At 39.1% G+C, this 15,290-nt stretch overlaps 1 protein-coding gene across 1 annotated transcript in view; it reads left to right on the top strand.

Moving 5' to 3' along the window:
• The window catches only part of CACNA1G (calcium voltage-gated channel subunit alpha1 G), a gene marked incomplete at its 5' end in the record, with an annotated part of 457,316 nt that overhangs the window by 361,080 nt on the left and 80,946 nt on the right, over window positions 1-15,290 (top strand). The window contains 2 exons of the mRNA XM_081320681.1: window positions 1,304-1,372; window positions 4,010-4,194. Of these exons, the coding sequence (XP_081176807.1) occupies window positions 1,304-1,372; window positions 4,010-4,194 (254 nt within the window). The remainder of the gene's footprint in view (window positions 1-1,303; window positions 1,373-4,009; window positions 4,195-15,290) is intronic.

Below are 15,290 nucleotides of genomic sequence, written 5' to 3'. Positions count from 1 at the left end.
TGACAAGCAAAGTCAATGAAGGAAGCCAGATTCACTTAATGACCTTTGTGTAAACGACTATGTGATTTGCTTAACAACTATGGCAAAAAGGTTTGTAAAATCTGGTGAAACTCACTTAGCATCAGAAGTTGTGATCCTGATTGTGGTCATAAATTGAGGACTACCTCTATTTTATTTTATTTTTTGAAAAAAAACTATTAGTTTTATAGGGTTAAAAAGGAATGTAAGGAAATGGGGATTTGGAATAGGGTAGCGGAAAGGTTAAGGGTAGGGGCTGGGGTATATACATATATTTGTGAAGCAATATGGTGGTTGGGTAGCCAAAAGTAACAAATAACAAGTTGTTTGTAGGTAGTTCAGGTTGCATCAATAAAAATTCCCTCTCTGATTCCCTTAATCTTCACATAGTCAAAGTAATTAAGTTAATACATTTCTAGTTATGAGCTAGTCAATTAAGAAAGTTTTCAATATAGTTAGTCTAATACATATCAAAATCCTGTTTTTAAGTTTTACCTAATTGCAATAAAAATACTCTAAGGTAGCCTATAATATACAAAAAAGAGCTTACTTTTTGGGTAACCTACAATTCCCTATTTCAACAAAGAGTAATTCTCTTGTCTACAAAACTTACATTGTTCATTACAAATCATTCTTATGATTTAACAGTAAAATCTAATTTTCATCTTAACACATCACCAATTATTAAAAAAGATTTTTTTTGTCTTAACCATTCAACACTTAATATTTTTATTTATTTATTTTATTTTAATCCCATTTATATCCCGCCCTTCTCCGAAGACTCAGGGCGGCTTACAATTTAAGCACAAACCAATGTGCTTAGCAATACTATCTTCTATTATAAGAGTCTAAATTCTATTGTATAATTCAAAGTTTTATTCTAAAAGCTTAAAGATTAAGAAAGAATGATACCGTGTTCATGCATTCCACTTTCTCCTATGTCCCTCTATGTATGTTGAATTTCTTGGGACAACTACAATGACATCACAAGTCTTGACAGGAGCAAGACACCATGTTATAAAAATAAGATCTCTGTTCCAGCCCAATAGCTGGCAGCTGTCCAAGGTGCTAAGAGAAATAAAGGATTACAAAAGAAAAAGGTTGATCTTGCATTTATTTTGGTGTTGTTTCTTGAAAAGCTTGATAAGTAACAGTTTTAAATTCCATCTCTCTCTCTCTCTCTCTCTCTCTCTCTCTCTCTCTCTCTCTCTCTCTCTCTCTCTCTCTCTCTCTCTCTCTCTCTCTCTCTCTCTCTCTCTCCACCTTTCCCTTTCTCTTTCAACAGGAACGGATTTTCCTCACTCTCTCCAACTATATTTTCACAGCAGTGTTCTTGGCAGAAATGACCGTAAAGGTAAATAGCATAATCCAGTCTCTGATCATTGCCTATCATCTCATTATGCAACTTCACCATCACTGAACGTATCCTATCTACCCACATTGTATATCACCATGGACATGAATTTTCCCAGATCCATGTAAAGCTCCGTGTGATTGAAACTCATAAATATCCATGAGCGCTGGATCCATATTCCTAGGGCTAGGTGCTAGACTCACATTTTTACTGGTGAACTGCAGTTTCTTTTAAAATAAGGTTAATGATTTCTGTAATTTTAATGTCTGTGTAGATTGTATATTATTCTGTAAAATGCATATGTGAGAATGCATATAGAGATTCCGATAAGAAAATACTTTTTTCCCCACCCAAAGTGTATTATTTATTCTTTCCAGAGTTTAAGCACATGCCTAAAATTAAGCTGCTGTTAAAGGTGTTGTGCATTATGGAAAGAATATCAAACATATACTCTTTTATAAAGTGCCTCATCATAGTATCATCATTTCTACAACTACACCTACTTTATACCAACAGAGTATATGATGTTATCATAGTAGATTTAAATAAGAAAATTACTTGCCCAGAAAATTTGCATTATATTATTTGTGGCAGGAAAGGAAAGGAGACGAGATTCAGGCAGCAGTAAATGGGAATCTCTGTCTCATCTATCCCATCTAATCTAATACTAATACTAATCTAATCTAACACTTCATGTGAAGTATTAGTACCACTTTATAAATCCTTAGTAAGACTACACCTGGAATACTGCATGCAGTTTTGGTCGCCACATTACAAAAAAGATGTTGAGACTTTGGAAAAAGTGCAAGTTAGATGATTAAGGGCCTGGGACAAAAACATATGAAGAATGGTTGCAGGAATTGGGTATGTCCAATCTAGATAAAAGGACTAGGGATGACAGTATTTCAGTATTTGAGGGGCTGCCACAAAGAAGAGGGGGGTCAACTTATTTTCCAAAGCACCAGAAGGCAAGACAAGAAACAATGGATGAAAACTAATCAAGGAGAGAAGCAAGCTGGAATTAAGGAGAAACTTCCTAAAAGTGAGGACAATTAGCCAATGAAACAGCTTGCCTTCAGAAGTTGTAGGTGCTTTATCACTGGAGGTTTTTGAGAAAAGAGTGGACAGTCACCTGTCTGAAATGGTATAGCAGGGGGTTGGACTAGGAGACCTCTAAGGTTCCTTCCAATTCTGATTGATTGATTGGTTTCTCATTGCAGCTATATTTGAAGTTAGTTATAGAGGGACTTGGAGATACAGCAGCTATAGCTATTCAATTAAACTGAACTCTGAATCTGGAGAAGAATCTCCCTCCAAATAAAATAAAACCAATTCTGGATTAAGATTGTAATATCAATGATGTTTTCTGGAGATGGCAAATTTCAAAGTTTTTCCCCCACTGGTATTTCATTTACAAAAAGACATTTATTTATTTTTTTGCTTTGAATGGTTTGGTAACATCTTATGAGGAACAGAATATTCATTTTGACGCAGAGGAATCAGCGAAAGAACTGTTTGCAGAAGTAGGATGCTAATGCAGCTAGTCTGTTAAAACTAGCTGCCATCCATTTGCTGGATTTCTTCTCTTCTTTCTCCCCCTCTGTCTTCTTATAATATCTTTGTAATCATAAAGGCTTTTAATCACAAAGCAGCTGGTCGTGGTTGAACTCATGCAGCAAATACAACAAAGTGTTTTAATGCAAAGCCTAAACAAACTTACTAAAGGGTAATCTTTAATGGATTAGAATCCATTTCATTCCAAAATGAAGAGCAGAAAATGTTATTCTAAATGAGACACGTGTTGGGGGAAGAAATTGTAAGAAGCAAATTTAGAGGGTAATGAAATGTAAAAATTGAAGTCTGTGGCATTCATAATAGACTACATACCACCATCCATTGCATATACTTGTAAACACTGAATTCAGATTCTCTGCAACATTTTAGTGTGGTGCATGCATTGTATAAAGATTATGCTTATTTCAGGACTTGTTTTCAGTATCTCAGTTTGTATGTACCATGTTCTTTTTGAGACCCTTCCCCTTTAAACTTGCTTGCTTAAGACAAGACCAGAGGGATACATTTTCTAAAGTGCTTTGTTCATATTTTTTTAATTCCTTGAGGGGAAAAAAATCATCCTTTTTTCAACAGACTGTAAGGAGAACAAAAAAGATTCCAGCAAAGAGTTAAAGTGTATGTGTGTCTGTGTGTATATATACACATAAACATGCATGCATATACAAAAATAAATGAACTAACCATTCTTTAATGTTTAAAGATTTGAACATTATTCCGAAGTTTCAGGTCTAGGATATTATATATCCTCAGTGCTTGCCTCTGTAGTTACTGACAAAAATAATCACGTGTGCTATTCTTTTACGAAATTGCCACATATTATGGTAGATATGGCACTTAGGATTTGAATTGCATTAAAAATACATCAGTGTTAAAGGAACAATCTGGAATGTTTCTGCAGAGTTATTTTTATGAATCTTACACCATAACACTTCGTAGAACTGCTTAGTTATGTTTCTATAACTGGGAAGTCAGTGCATTTGCAGTCACGTATGTGTAAATCATGCATTATAAACACACTGATGGTGTGGTGACTAAATTAGTCATATTTTGCAATCTTGGCAGGTGGTGGCTCTGGGCTTGTGCTTCGGAGAGAAGGCCTACTTGCGAAGCAGTTGGAATGTGCTGGATGGGGTGCTAGTCCTCATCTCTGTGGCTGACGTCCTGGTTTCAATGGTTTCTGATAGTGGAACGAAAATCCTTGGAATGCTAAGAGTTTTAAGGCTTTTGCGAACTCTTAGGCCACTAAGGTAAGAAAAGTCTGAGTGATGCAGAACTGGCATAAATTAGGAAAGGAGAAACTAATGAACTTTGTGATGGATACAAAACACGAGGCAAGGACATTTTAACAAATATTAGTAGTCTGCCATAGCAATACCAATAGCACTTAGACTTATATACCACTTCACACTGCTTTACAGCCTTCTGTAAGCAGTTTACAGAGTCGGCATATTGCCCCCAACAATCTGGGTCCTCATTTAATGACCTCAGAAGGATGGAAGACTGAGTCAACCCTGAGCCAGTCAGGATCAAACTCCTGGCATTGGGCAGAGTTTGCCTGCAATATTGCACTTTAACCACTGCACCACCACAGCCATGCCTATAGCACTAAGCTATCTATAGTTCACACACCTTGAAAAGCAAAAAATATACATGCCACTTATGGTTAGTATTATAGGCAAACTAGGCCAAACACAAAGGATGCTAGAGAACTGTGAGTGAAAGAAGATTCTGATAATAAAGGCTGATAACTAAATAAAAAGCCAATCATTGAAAGAGATCTTGGACACCTGTCAGAGATAATTGACATACACTGTACCACCTCAGCATGTTATTGGTGCAAGCAACTTATTGCTCAGGTTAAATAACACATGGGATTTAACTGCGCAGAAAGTGCAGAATCAGACCTTTGATTTTTGGGGGGAGGGGGGGTATTTTTTGTTAATATAATTGTGTACATAATTGTGACTCAGATGCTTACACTTTCTGATAAAATGTGTATCAAGTAAACAGCAAAACAAAAGCAAACAAAGCAAACAAGAATTTCAATTTTTGAGAGGCAGATTTTAGGTACCGTAGAGAACATGCCTGAAGGGCTATGTGCTAATTGTTAATCCCCCAATATATATTATCCTAATGTCTTTTATATTCTCGTATAGTTACTGTGTCTATGGCCCCTTTGAGTCTAATTCACCAAAAACATCTGCTGGCCTGAAAGAAAAAATGGGTGAGCTGAGAGTGCCTGTTTTATCCACAGAATCCTCTGCAATCTGAAAATTACGTAACTGAGATGTGTAGAGGTTTGAATATGGCGTTGCCAAAAGCAATCTGGTTTTATGATTAACAAAGCTTCCAGAAGATATATATGAAAGAATGAGAATCATACATATTTCAATAGAATAACAGAGTTGGAAGGGACATTGGAGATCTTCTGGCTCAACCCCCTGTCAAGCAGGAGACCCTATACCATTTCAGACAAATGATTGTCCAATCTCTTCTTAAAAACCTTCAGTGATGGAGCACCCACAACTTCTGGAGGCAAGCTGTTCCACTGGTTTATTGTTCTCACTGTCAGGAAATTTCTCCTTAGTTCTAGGTTGCTTCTCTCCTTGTTTAGTTTTCTTTAAAGACTAAGGCAGGATTGCCCTGAGACCCAATTCATACTGGCAGTAATCCAGTAGAAATTAAATATATGAGCTCTGTAGTTTTCTGCAATAAACCATTTACAGTAGTAATTTTCCACATAGTTCCAGCTGATTTTTGAAATGGCAACCCAGGTCTTGATGGCCAAATCAGGGCTTCACTGATTGAATAGCTTGCTAGCTGGAGATTTAGGATCACCTATCCACATGTATACATTGCCCGTGTCTTTTGCTATAAAAATTGTGCCTAGACTGGGGAAAAGTTTCATTTGAGAGAAACTTTGATTGGAACAAAGTGTCTTCTACAGAACATCTTAGCCCCAAATAGCCAGTCTTCCTCCACTTTTACTGGACTTCCAGAGGGCTGTAAAGAGTTGGAATTTTAGGAAGGCATTCTGAGATGCAGAGATTAGCTTACCCCATGGGTGGCCTTGTCATGATTGGTCCTTAATACATGGGACTATTTTAACTCCCTCTGTTGGTATTCTGTAAGCTGCTTAGAACCTGTGGGAATTTAGTGAGGTAGAAGCCTAAAGAAGGAAAGAACTAAATACAGTATACACAAACATTGTAGAACAGTGTGCATGTATTACTGCAAATACTTGTATTGCATTTTTTAGAATTTCCTTGCAGAAGGCTTTAAAGCAGCTGCCATCAGAGTGTAGCAGCAATCCACATCATTAAAATAATAAAATACGCAATGTGATTATTACTATGAACAGCATAAGGGAGAAAAGGTTTAAAAGAGTCTCCATTTGCCATCAATTAAACAAATGGTTTGAAAAACATGCCTCTTTTTCTATATATAAATATGAATTTTATCAGCAAGAATCCTAATGGGGGACTATTTAAAAATTAGAACTGCATATACTAGTTTATATGTTCAATTTCTATATTTTCTTCTTATTAAATAAACTAAGTCAGTTTAAACTTGCATAATTATTTAACTATATGACTCATAGTGACTATAAATGTAAATCTAGTTCTGATTTTATAAGAGGTATGCTATTATGGAACTTTTTTCTATCTCATCTCATATTTTCCTTTCTTTTTGCACATAATTTTTAAGAAAGACTCAACAATTTAAGTAGCAGCAAGGTCCAAAGCTTGTTATAACGGCAAGAGAACAAGTAACTGAAATAAACACAGACAAATTCATGATTGCAAATTGTTGTTCAGGTCTTTCAGGAAGATATTGGTTGCAGACTTAAAGATACATAGCAGAAAGAGAAAGTTATTTTTCCTCTTTCTCAGAGACCACTTATTCCAGAGCAGCGACCCTAGTGGGGACAATAACTACTAGTGGCCACAGCATCTTGGGAAGCACTACTACAATGTTTCTATAGGCTCCTTGTATAGCAATATTTCCTGCAGCCAAAGCCATCCTTTCAGCAGCGATTACAATGCTTGGTGAGCCATCTTCACACACTGTGCTGCCCCATTCACTCACACACGCAGATAACTGTGGTTTGGTGAGTTTATTAATATTTCCCAGCAATTCCCTTCACCAAAAACTAGAACTGTCCCAATTAAGTCTAGCCATGAGCAGGCCAAAATTAGTACACAGAGCAATGGCCTACTAGTCCCCAAAGCAATTGAAAGTTGCTCAAACAAAACAACTTCACCAGGCAAAACTTAAATCCACACACATGTGAACTCATGACAAGAAAAGTTCAAAGTCTTCAAGGCACAATTCCAAACATGGTGTCAATTCAGAATGAAGCAAGAATCACAATGATCAAACAAACATCTAGAAAACTAACACGTTGTTCCCAGGAATGCTTCCATCTATTTGCTGTGATAAATAGCCAGTTTTCCAGTGCAGCCCCTCAAGACGAGCAGGATCTTCTCCTCTCAAGTAGTCTGGCTGACCTCCACTGCTCCTATTGTTTGTTGTTGTTTTTTCTTTTTTCTTTCTCTACATACCTCCACTGCTCCTGCCTTTTCTCTGCCCTGCTTGTTCTCAGATCAGGTGCAGAAGACAGTTCATCCTCCTCTTTGCTGGCCATCTGCCACTGCAAACTTTCCCCAGCTGAAGCCTCCTCCAAATCTACGGCCCTATCTAGACCGAGATGCCCTACGTACGGTCACCCATGCACTCGTGACCTCTCGTTTGGACTACTGCAATGCTCTTTACATGGGGCTGCCCTTGAAGACCACTCGGAGGCTCCAACTGGTACAGAATGCAGCCGCGAGAGTTGTCTTGGGAGTCTCCCGATACTCCCATGTTACACCTCTACTCCGTGAGCTGCATTGGCTCCCAGTTGTCCTCCGGGTAAGATTCAAGGTGCTGGTAATGGTTTTCAAAGCCCTACATGACATGGGTCCGGAGTACCTTAGGAATCACCTGCTGCCAGCGTCAACGTCCCTCCGTCCAGTGCGCTCCCACAGAGAGGGCCTCCTCAGGGTGCCGCCGTTCGGAGAATGCCATCTGGTGGCTCCCAGGGGGAGGGCGTTCTCTGTGGGCGCGCCTGACCTATGGAACCGTTTACCGGTTGAGCTCCGGATGGCTCCCGACCTTCGCTCCTTCTGACGCGACCTAAAAACACATCTGCTTAAGCAATCTGGTCTGGTCTGATGGGTTCTGTTGTAACTATTATTTTAAGGTAACTATCTTCTACATTTGGGCTAAATTAGGGTTTAATTTGTTTTCAATATCTGTATTTGTACATTCTATTATTTATGTCTCTGTTCACCGCCCTGAGTCCTTAGGGAGAAGGGCAGTATACAAATCAAATAAATAAATAAATCAACCCAGTTCCTGACATGCTAGGAATGGGCTCAATCTCCCCTGAGCCAACTGCTGAGGAGGAATCTAGGGAGTCGCCCAAGGGAGATATCACACACACATAGACAGCCCTGTCAAGAAATGCCCTCTCTGTTGCTGTCAGTCTTGCCAGGTACTCCATATAGGAAGCATGACCAGATGGACTGATTCTGCTTCATTGTAAGGTTACATTAACAGAATCTTGCAAGTCTGAAAATACAGCTCTCTCTCTCTCTCTCTCTCTCTCTCTCTCTCTCTCTCTCTCTCTCTCTCTCTCTCTCTCTCGCCTTTATTGCCCAAGAAACTAGGGAGGGTCCCTTCTGAACCATTTAACATGCTCATTTTTTTCCCATTGGCTCAGCTGCATCTTATCCAACTCTTCTCATGGCTATGGTTCTTCCACCTGTTTCCCAAGATCATTCCATTATAGTTACCATTCTATAAGATTGTCTAGTTTTACTGGCCATTAGTTGTCTTTCATTGTCCCAGAAGATTTTTTTTCTTCCCAGCCTTTTCCTACAAGTGCAGGGTCTGGTTTTTTCACATCAAATGAGTGTTGATCCATTGGTTGCAACAGGAATGGACTAGCTGGCTTGTTGCTCAAGCTTGAAGTCATGGGCTGAGACAGTGACTGGCCCAGTTACCCAGCTGGCTTTCATGACTAAAGCAGACATCAGTCTCCTGATTTCTAGACTGGTGCCTTAAACACTAGGCCATACTGACTCTCTCATTGTTAATCTGCATAAACTTTATACCATACTATCCAGATGAATCTCTTTTTCTAGAAATTTACCATAACAGAAAAGGAGATAAAGGGGAAAAAACTAATATTTAAGTATAGGTTCCATAAAGATGAAATGGATTTTCAACCAGTTACCATCTGATATTATTCCTTGTTTAATTGATAAAAGATTTATGGTTGAGCAGAGCAGGATTATATGAAATATAGGAACAGTATTCTCACTTCTATTTTCCTCTTATCCAGAGAAAAGGTCTTTGGGGATAAATAATTTATCTAGACGGCCTTTATGAAAGTGACATACTTTATTCTGGAGACATAAGAGTTGAGGAGGGGTTTGTTTATTAAGGCTTGTGGTATATGACACCACTCTGAAAGCCCTTTAAGAAGAAGGGAAGGGAAGGATAACAACTGTTTATCAAAAATTCCCTGATGTACAGTAGTATTTGTAGTTCCCTTGTATGTATGTATATAGGGACGCGGTGGGTCAGTGGGTTAGGACGCTGAGCTTGTCGATCAGATGGTCGGCAGTTTGGCGGGTCGAATCCCGAGTGCCACGTAGCAGAGTGAGAGCGCTTGTTACTCGTCCCAGCTTCTGCCAACCTAGCAGTTCGAAAGCACGTAAAAATGCAGGTAGAAAAATAGGGACCACTACGGTGGGAAGGTAACAGCGTTCCGTGCGCCTTTGGCATCTTGTCATGCCGGCCACATGACCACGGAGACATCCTCGGACAAGCGCTTGCTCTTCGGCTTTGAAATGGAGATGAGCACCGGCCCTAGAGTTGGAAACGACTAGCACGCATGTGCGGGGGAACCTTTACCTTTACCTGTATGTATGAATTGATCACAATCAAAGTATTTCTACCAAAAGAATCCAAACTGCAGTGTCTGGGATCATCTTCAAGACAAATTTATGTAGAATAATTTTGGTAAGTTGAATGCCCTGACTTCCAGTATGTACGAATTATTCAGCTTTCATAACATGAGGATACAAGAATCATTTTGTAGCTCTTTTCTTTCATATTCTTGCCACACGCCTGTTCCCTCTCTTTGTGGCAAATGGAAATGGCTCCCATGGATAAGATACGGTAATTTGCTTGTCCAAGTTACCATTAAGATGCTGAAAATATAGTTTCTTCATTGTTGGTGGTCCTTCACAAACAGGATCCGGCAGTGCTCTGCATCTGAGAAAACTGCATCGATTAATGATGCCTGGAGTCCATGAACAAAATTGTGCTGTCGTCTTTCAGTGATTCGGGATTAGCTTTTTTCTGCAAAAAGTCTTTACATTTTTATTTCCTGGAGACATAACAACTGCATTATCATTGAAGCCAATGAAAGGGTATAGGCATTTTAAGGCCAAACTGTATGTCCTTTGCACGAAAGAAATCTGAATGTGGTTTCAGTGTTCAGAATAAGTGATGCAAGTTGCATAATGCATATTGTAACCATTTGCAGATGATTATTTTTCATGATACAGTTTGCTTCAAGGAATCTATTATCCTCCCTCTTTCTCCACCATCCCCCAGAAACCATAGAAGGTCAGATTTCTGGAGGAGAAGGGTATAGGAGACAGGGAACAAAGGTCATGAGAAAGGGACAAAGAATTCATGTTGGCTCTGAAGACTGCTGGAAAGCCTACTTAGCTCATACAAACCTTTCATCAAAACGTGCCTGCATATTTCCAAAACTGTTTCTCCAGCACATGGCTTTTTTCCCTTCTTTTGGTAGGAGACAGCTTAAACAAAAACTTGTCTTTTTTTAGCCCAAAGGGCACCACTTCATACATGCACCCTGTGATGTGGTGGCCACAGAGGATGCAAACCAGATGGGCATTGCTCTACATGGTATGCCATCTGTGTGAAGTCTTGGCCTTTTGCTCCAAGCCAGCTTTAACCACACCATTAAAACCCTCGCTTTCATAGAAGTTGTGCAAGCATCGTTAATAGTGGCCAGAGTCATGTGGTTGCGACTTTACTCAAGGCTTCCTGTCTAAGGCAGGTGACGTGATGGCTACCACATATCTTACCTTCTACCTGAATTAAGGCACAATTAAGTTTGCGCATTTGTGCATAGCTGATGAAAATAAACACAATCCATCTGCTTCCTTTTTTTTTAAAAAAGCAGAGAATCCAATATTCTATTATTAACATGAAGTGATCCTCTGTGTATGTATAATATTGAAAATATAATTAGTTTATTTCTATCACTTAGGGACAGCTTTTAAAAGCTCTACTGCTTTTAACTATTCAGTGAAATACTGCAGACTGGGCTTAGCATGGTTAATTTAATCAGAACTACTCAGATGCATGAAGATTAATTTTTTACCAGTCTTAGCCAAAGCAGTTCCTCTTCGAAAAACAGTTGACATTCCAGCCCATCTGAAAATTGCCAGACCAGGAAAGGCTGCGTTATACATTTATTGTAACCTTAAACAGGGCTGAACTTCCCCTCATGTCCCACCAAGATTTGCCGTAATAAAGGATGGCTAGTAAGGCTGAGGAAGCTTGCCCTGAAAAAATACAACTGCAGCCCCCGGAATACTTAACACTCAAGACAAAGAGAAATGGGCCACTTTTCAGACTGGAAGGGAGTTTAAGGGAAGGAAATTCAGGAGGAAGGAAGAAAGTCTCTGAGTTGAATTAAGGATGACAGCCTTTTTAAATACTTAAACCTGGAGGGATGGGATGTTGATCTGCAGAATCCTGCAGCTTTGTAGTTAACTACAACTGGCCAAAGGGAATGTGGAAGAAAGGATGCTACCAGAACACTGCCAGTCCCAATCCTCAACAAAGGATCAAACATGAATTAGCAAGCTTGCTTGGGGAGGGAGCAATGTGCAATTCAAGCAAAGTCTTTCAGGAGCTTTTACTATTTCCAAACTAAAAGCATTCTTAATATACTTAGTAAGAATACCAGGCTGGTAAAAACTAATGCAGACAGTACTGAGCAACCAATGTTCTAACTCAGTATTAAAGCAATTTCATATGTTTGTAATTTCAAGGAATGTTTAGAGGCTACCTCCATATTATTAGCTTCCTTTCTCTCCTCCTCCTATTTTTTTTTTTGCCCTTCCTCATCATATTTCCTTTGATCTATGCTGAGAAACAAGTTGAGAAAGAATAGACAAACAAAATGCACAAATCAGGGAAGCCTGATTTTGCTTTTTCAGAGCAGTTTCCCACAATGCTAACCCATCAATTATTGTGGGATTTGAGATGCATCTCTCTCTATATAAAAATGACTTAGTTACAATGAAAGCAGAATACCTTATTGGTAAGAAGCAGTCCATATTGAAGTAATAACAACTTACAAGTTGCCTACTGCATAAATTGTACACGTGAAGCTCTTTGATAATCAAATGTATGGTCTGGATTCTCAAAAAATCCTTTGTTTTCCAATACAAAGGTTTTCCTTCCTCTAAGCAATTTCCCAAATAATTCTGCTTTCTGTCCTCACTATCTCAAAACATTCTCCCTTTCAATAGGATGTAGACCAAGTATGATACAATCCACCAGTCAAGTTATAAATGGTCTTGTAAGCCTTAATTTGCCATTTATCATTATTCTTTCATTCATGTTAATAATAAATGTTACTGGAACTGCATAGGGATTAACAACAGCCAATGTCCCATTAATCCTATGTATATTCTATCCTTAAGATAATGTCTGGTTATGTGGTTGAGTCTTTTTGTGGAGGGTATTCTATTAACTTGGTCTTTATCCAGTGGTGGGACTCAGCCAGTTCACACCAGTTCAGCAGAACCAGTAGCTAATTTTTTGTTGCCCAGGCCCAGAATGGACTTCCGGAAGCGGCATCCACACAGAGAACCGGTTGTTCACATATTTGAATCTCACTACTGTCTTTATCTTTTATAATGCCATGATGGTGATCAAGGCAATTATTTAGGGGAGGAAAAATAACCACTATTTAATTGTTAAGTCTGTATTTTTTCTAATCTGGTGCCCTCCATACAGATCAAAACTTTATTTCTCATAATACCAAATGCCTGAGAGTTATAGTCCTAACATAGAATGTGACAGGTAGTAGAAGGCTAGTTCAGGGAAAGGGGGCAGCTATCACCAAGCAAGCCAACTTCCTCTTAGTCACTAGAAACATCCATTGTTAATGTGCTTTATCTTGACCTTAGGAAGCCTTAATGCCATAATTCTAGCTGCTTGATTTTCCTGTACCTTCCCTATTGACCGCAATATTGACACTGCCCACCTGTAAGACCGTAATCCACAGCTGTGACATTTTCTCATCTATTCAGTAAGGTGCTCCATGATTAAAGGTACTGCAAAAAATATAGCACAGTGATTTAGTAAAAGGGCAGTTTAGAAAGGTATAACTCAGATAACAGGTTAAGATCAAATCAGATAAAAGGGAGGGGAGAGTTGTGAATGGATATGAGGAATGTTATTTTGTTTTGGAGATTGACTTGCAAAATGTATAAAATTAGAATTCATCTATGGTTTTTAAGTCCCTACATGGCATGGGTCCAGAGTACCTCAGGGACCACCTGCTGCCGGCGTCAACTTCCCTCCGCCTTGTGCGTTCCCACAGAGAGGGCCTCCTCAGGGTGCCTCCAGTCAGAGAATGTCGGCTGGTGGCCCCCAGGGGGAGGGCCTTCTCTGTGGGCGCTCCGGCTTTATGGAACCAGCTGCCGGTCGAGCTCCGGATGGCACCGGACCTTCGCTCCTTCCGACGCGGTCTGAAGACCCATTTATTTGAACAAGCTGGCCTGGCCTGATGGGGGATGTTAGGTTTTTTAATGGTTTTTTTATATTGTTATTGTCTTTATCTGGGCTATTATTTAATCCTTTTTAATTTTTGTATTCTCTATTTATATGTGCCCTGTTCACCGCCCTGAGTCCTTCGGGAGAAGGGCGGTATATAAAAATAAATAAATAAATAAATAAATAAATAAATAAATAAATAAATAAATAAATAAATAAAAATAAATAAATAAATAAATAAATAAATAAATAATAAATTTGACTCGATGGAGAATGCAAAATAAGACTTTTGGTAGTCCTAGAGAGGGATAGAAGGTGGGTTCTGAATCTCTGTGATATTGATCTCTGCTGTTGCTGAGGAAAAGGTTTCAGCTGGAAAATGACCCAGGTTCAGAAAATGTCTAAGGAAATGAATGGCCGAGTGATTAAGGCTGGAGACAGTGAGTTCAAGTCCCACCTTAGCCAAGTAAGCCAGCTTTGGGCCAGTTATTCTATCTCAGTTCAATCCACCTCAGAGGGTTGTTGTTGTTGAAGAAAAGAAAAGGAAAGTCTATTGGATATCTTTACCACTTTGGGTTATGTGTAAAAATAATAAAAGTGGGATGTAAATAAATAAATAAATACTTTGAGAGGAAGTGATATAGCAACCATCCCGTCTTTAAATCATGCTAAGCCACCAGTTTGGCTATAAAGAAGACTTCAAAATGTTTTGGCTCTCATTTACAGTTGCAAGAAAAAGTATGTGAACCCTTTGGGATTACGTGGAGTTTTGCATGAATTGGCCATAAAATGCACTCTAAACGTCATGTAAGTCACAACAATAGAAAAACACAGTCTGCTTAAAATAATACTACACAAACATTAGCTGTTGTCATGTTTTTTTTATTGAAAAGTTTTGTAAAAAGTTACAATATTATCCCCTTCCCAACCCCCCCTGCTGTTGTCATGTTTTAATTGAACATAAGATGGAAACATTCACAGTGCAGGGTGGAAAAAGTATGTGAACCTTTGGACTTAATGACTGGTTGACCCTCCTTTGGCAGCAATAACCTCAACCAAACGTTTCCTGTAGTTGCAGATCAGACCTGCACAACGATCTGGAGTAATTTTGGACCACTCCTCTGCACAAAACTGTTTCAGTGTAGCAATATTCTTGGGATGTCTGGTGTGAATCGCTCTCTTAAGGTCATGCCACAGCATTTCAATCAGGTTGAGGGCAGGACTCTGACAGGGCCACTCCAGAAGGCATATTCTGTTCTGTTGAAGCCATTGTTTTGTTGAATTACTTGTATGCTTAGGGTCATTGTCCTGTTGCATCACCCATCCTCTGCGGAGCTTCAGTTGGCGGACAGATGGTCGTACGTTTTCCTGCAAAATGTCCTGATAAACTCTGGAATTCATTTTCCCATCAATGACAACAATCCGTCCAGGCCCTGAGGCAGCAAAGCAGCCCCAAACC

The sequence above is a fragment of the Vipera berus genome (assembly GCF_964194415.1).
Source record: "Vipera berus genome assembly, chromosome: 2".
Lineage (NCBI taxonomy): Eukaryota > Metazoa > Chordata > Lepidosauria > Squamata > Viperidae > Vipera > Vipera berus.
The sequence above is the reverse complement of the archived record's forward strand: the minus strand, read 5'-3'. Positions and strand labels throughout refer to the sequence as shown.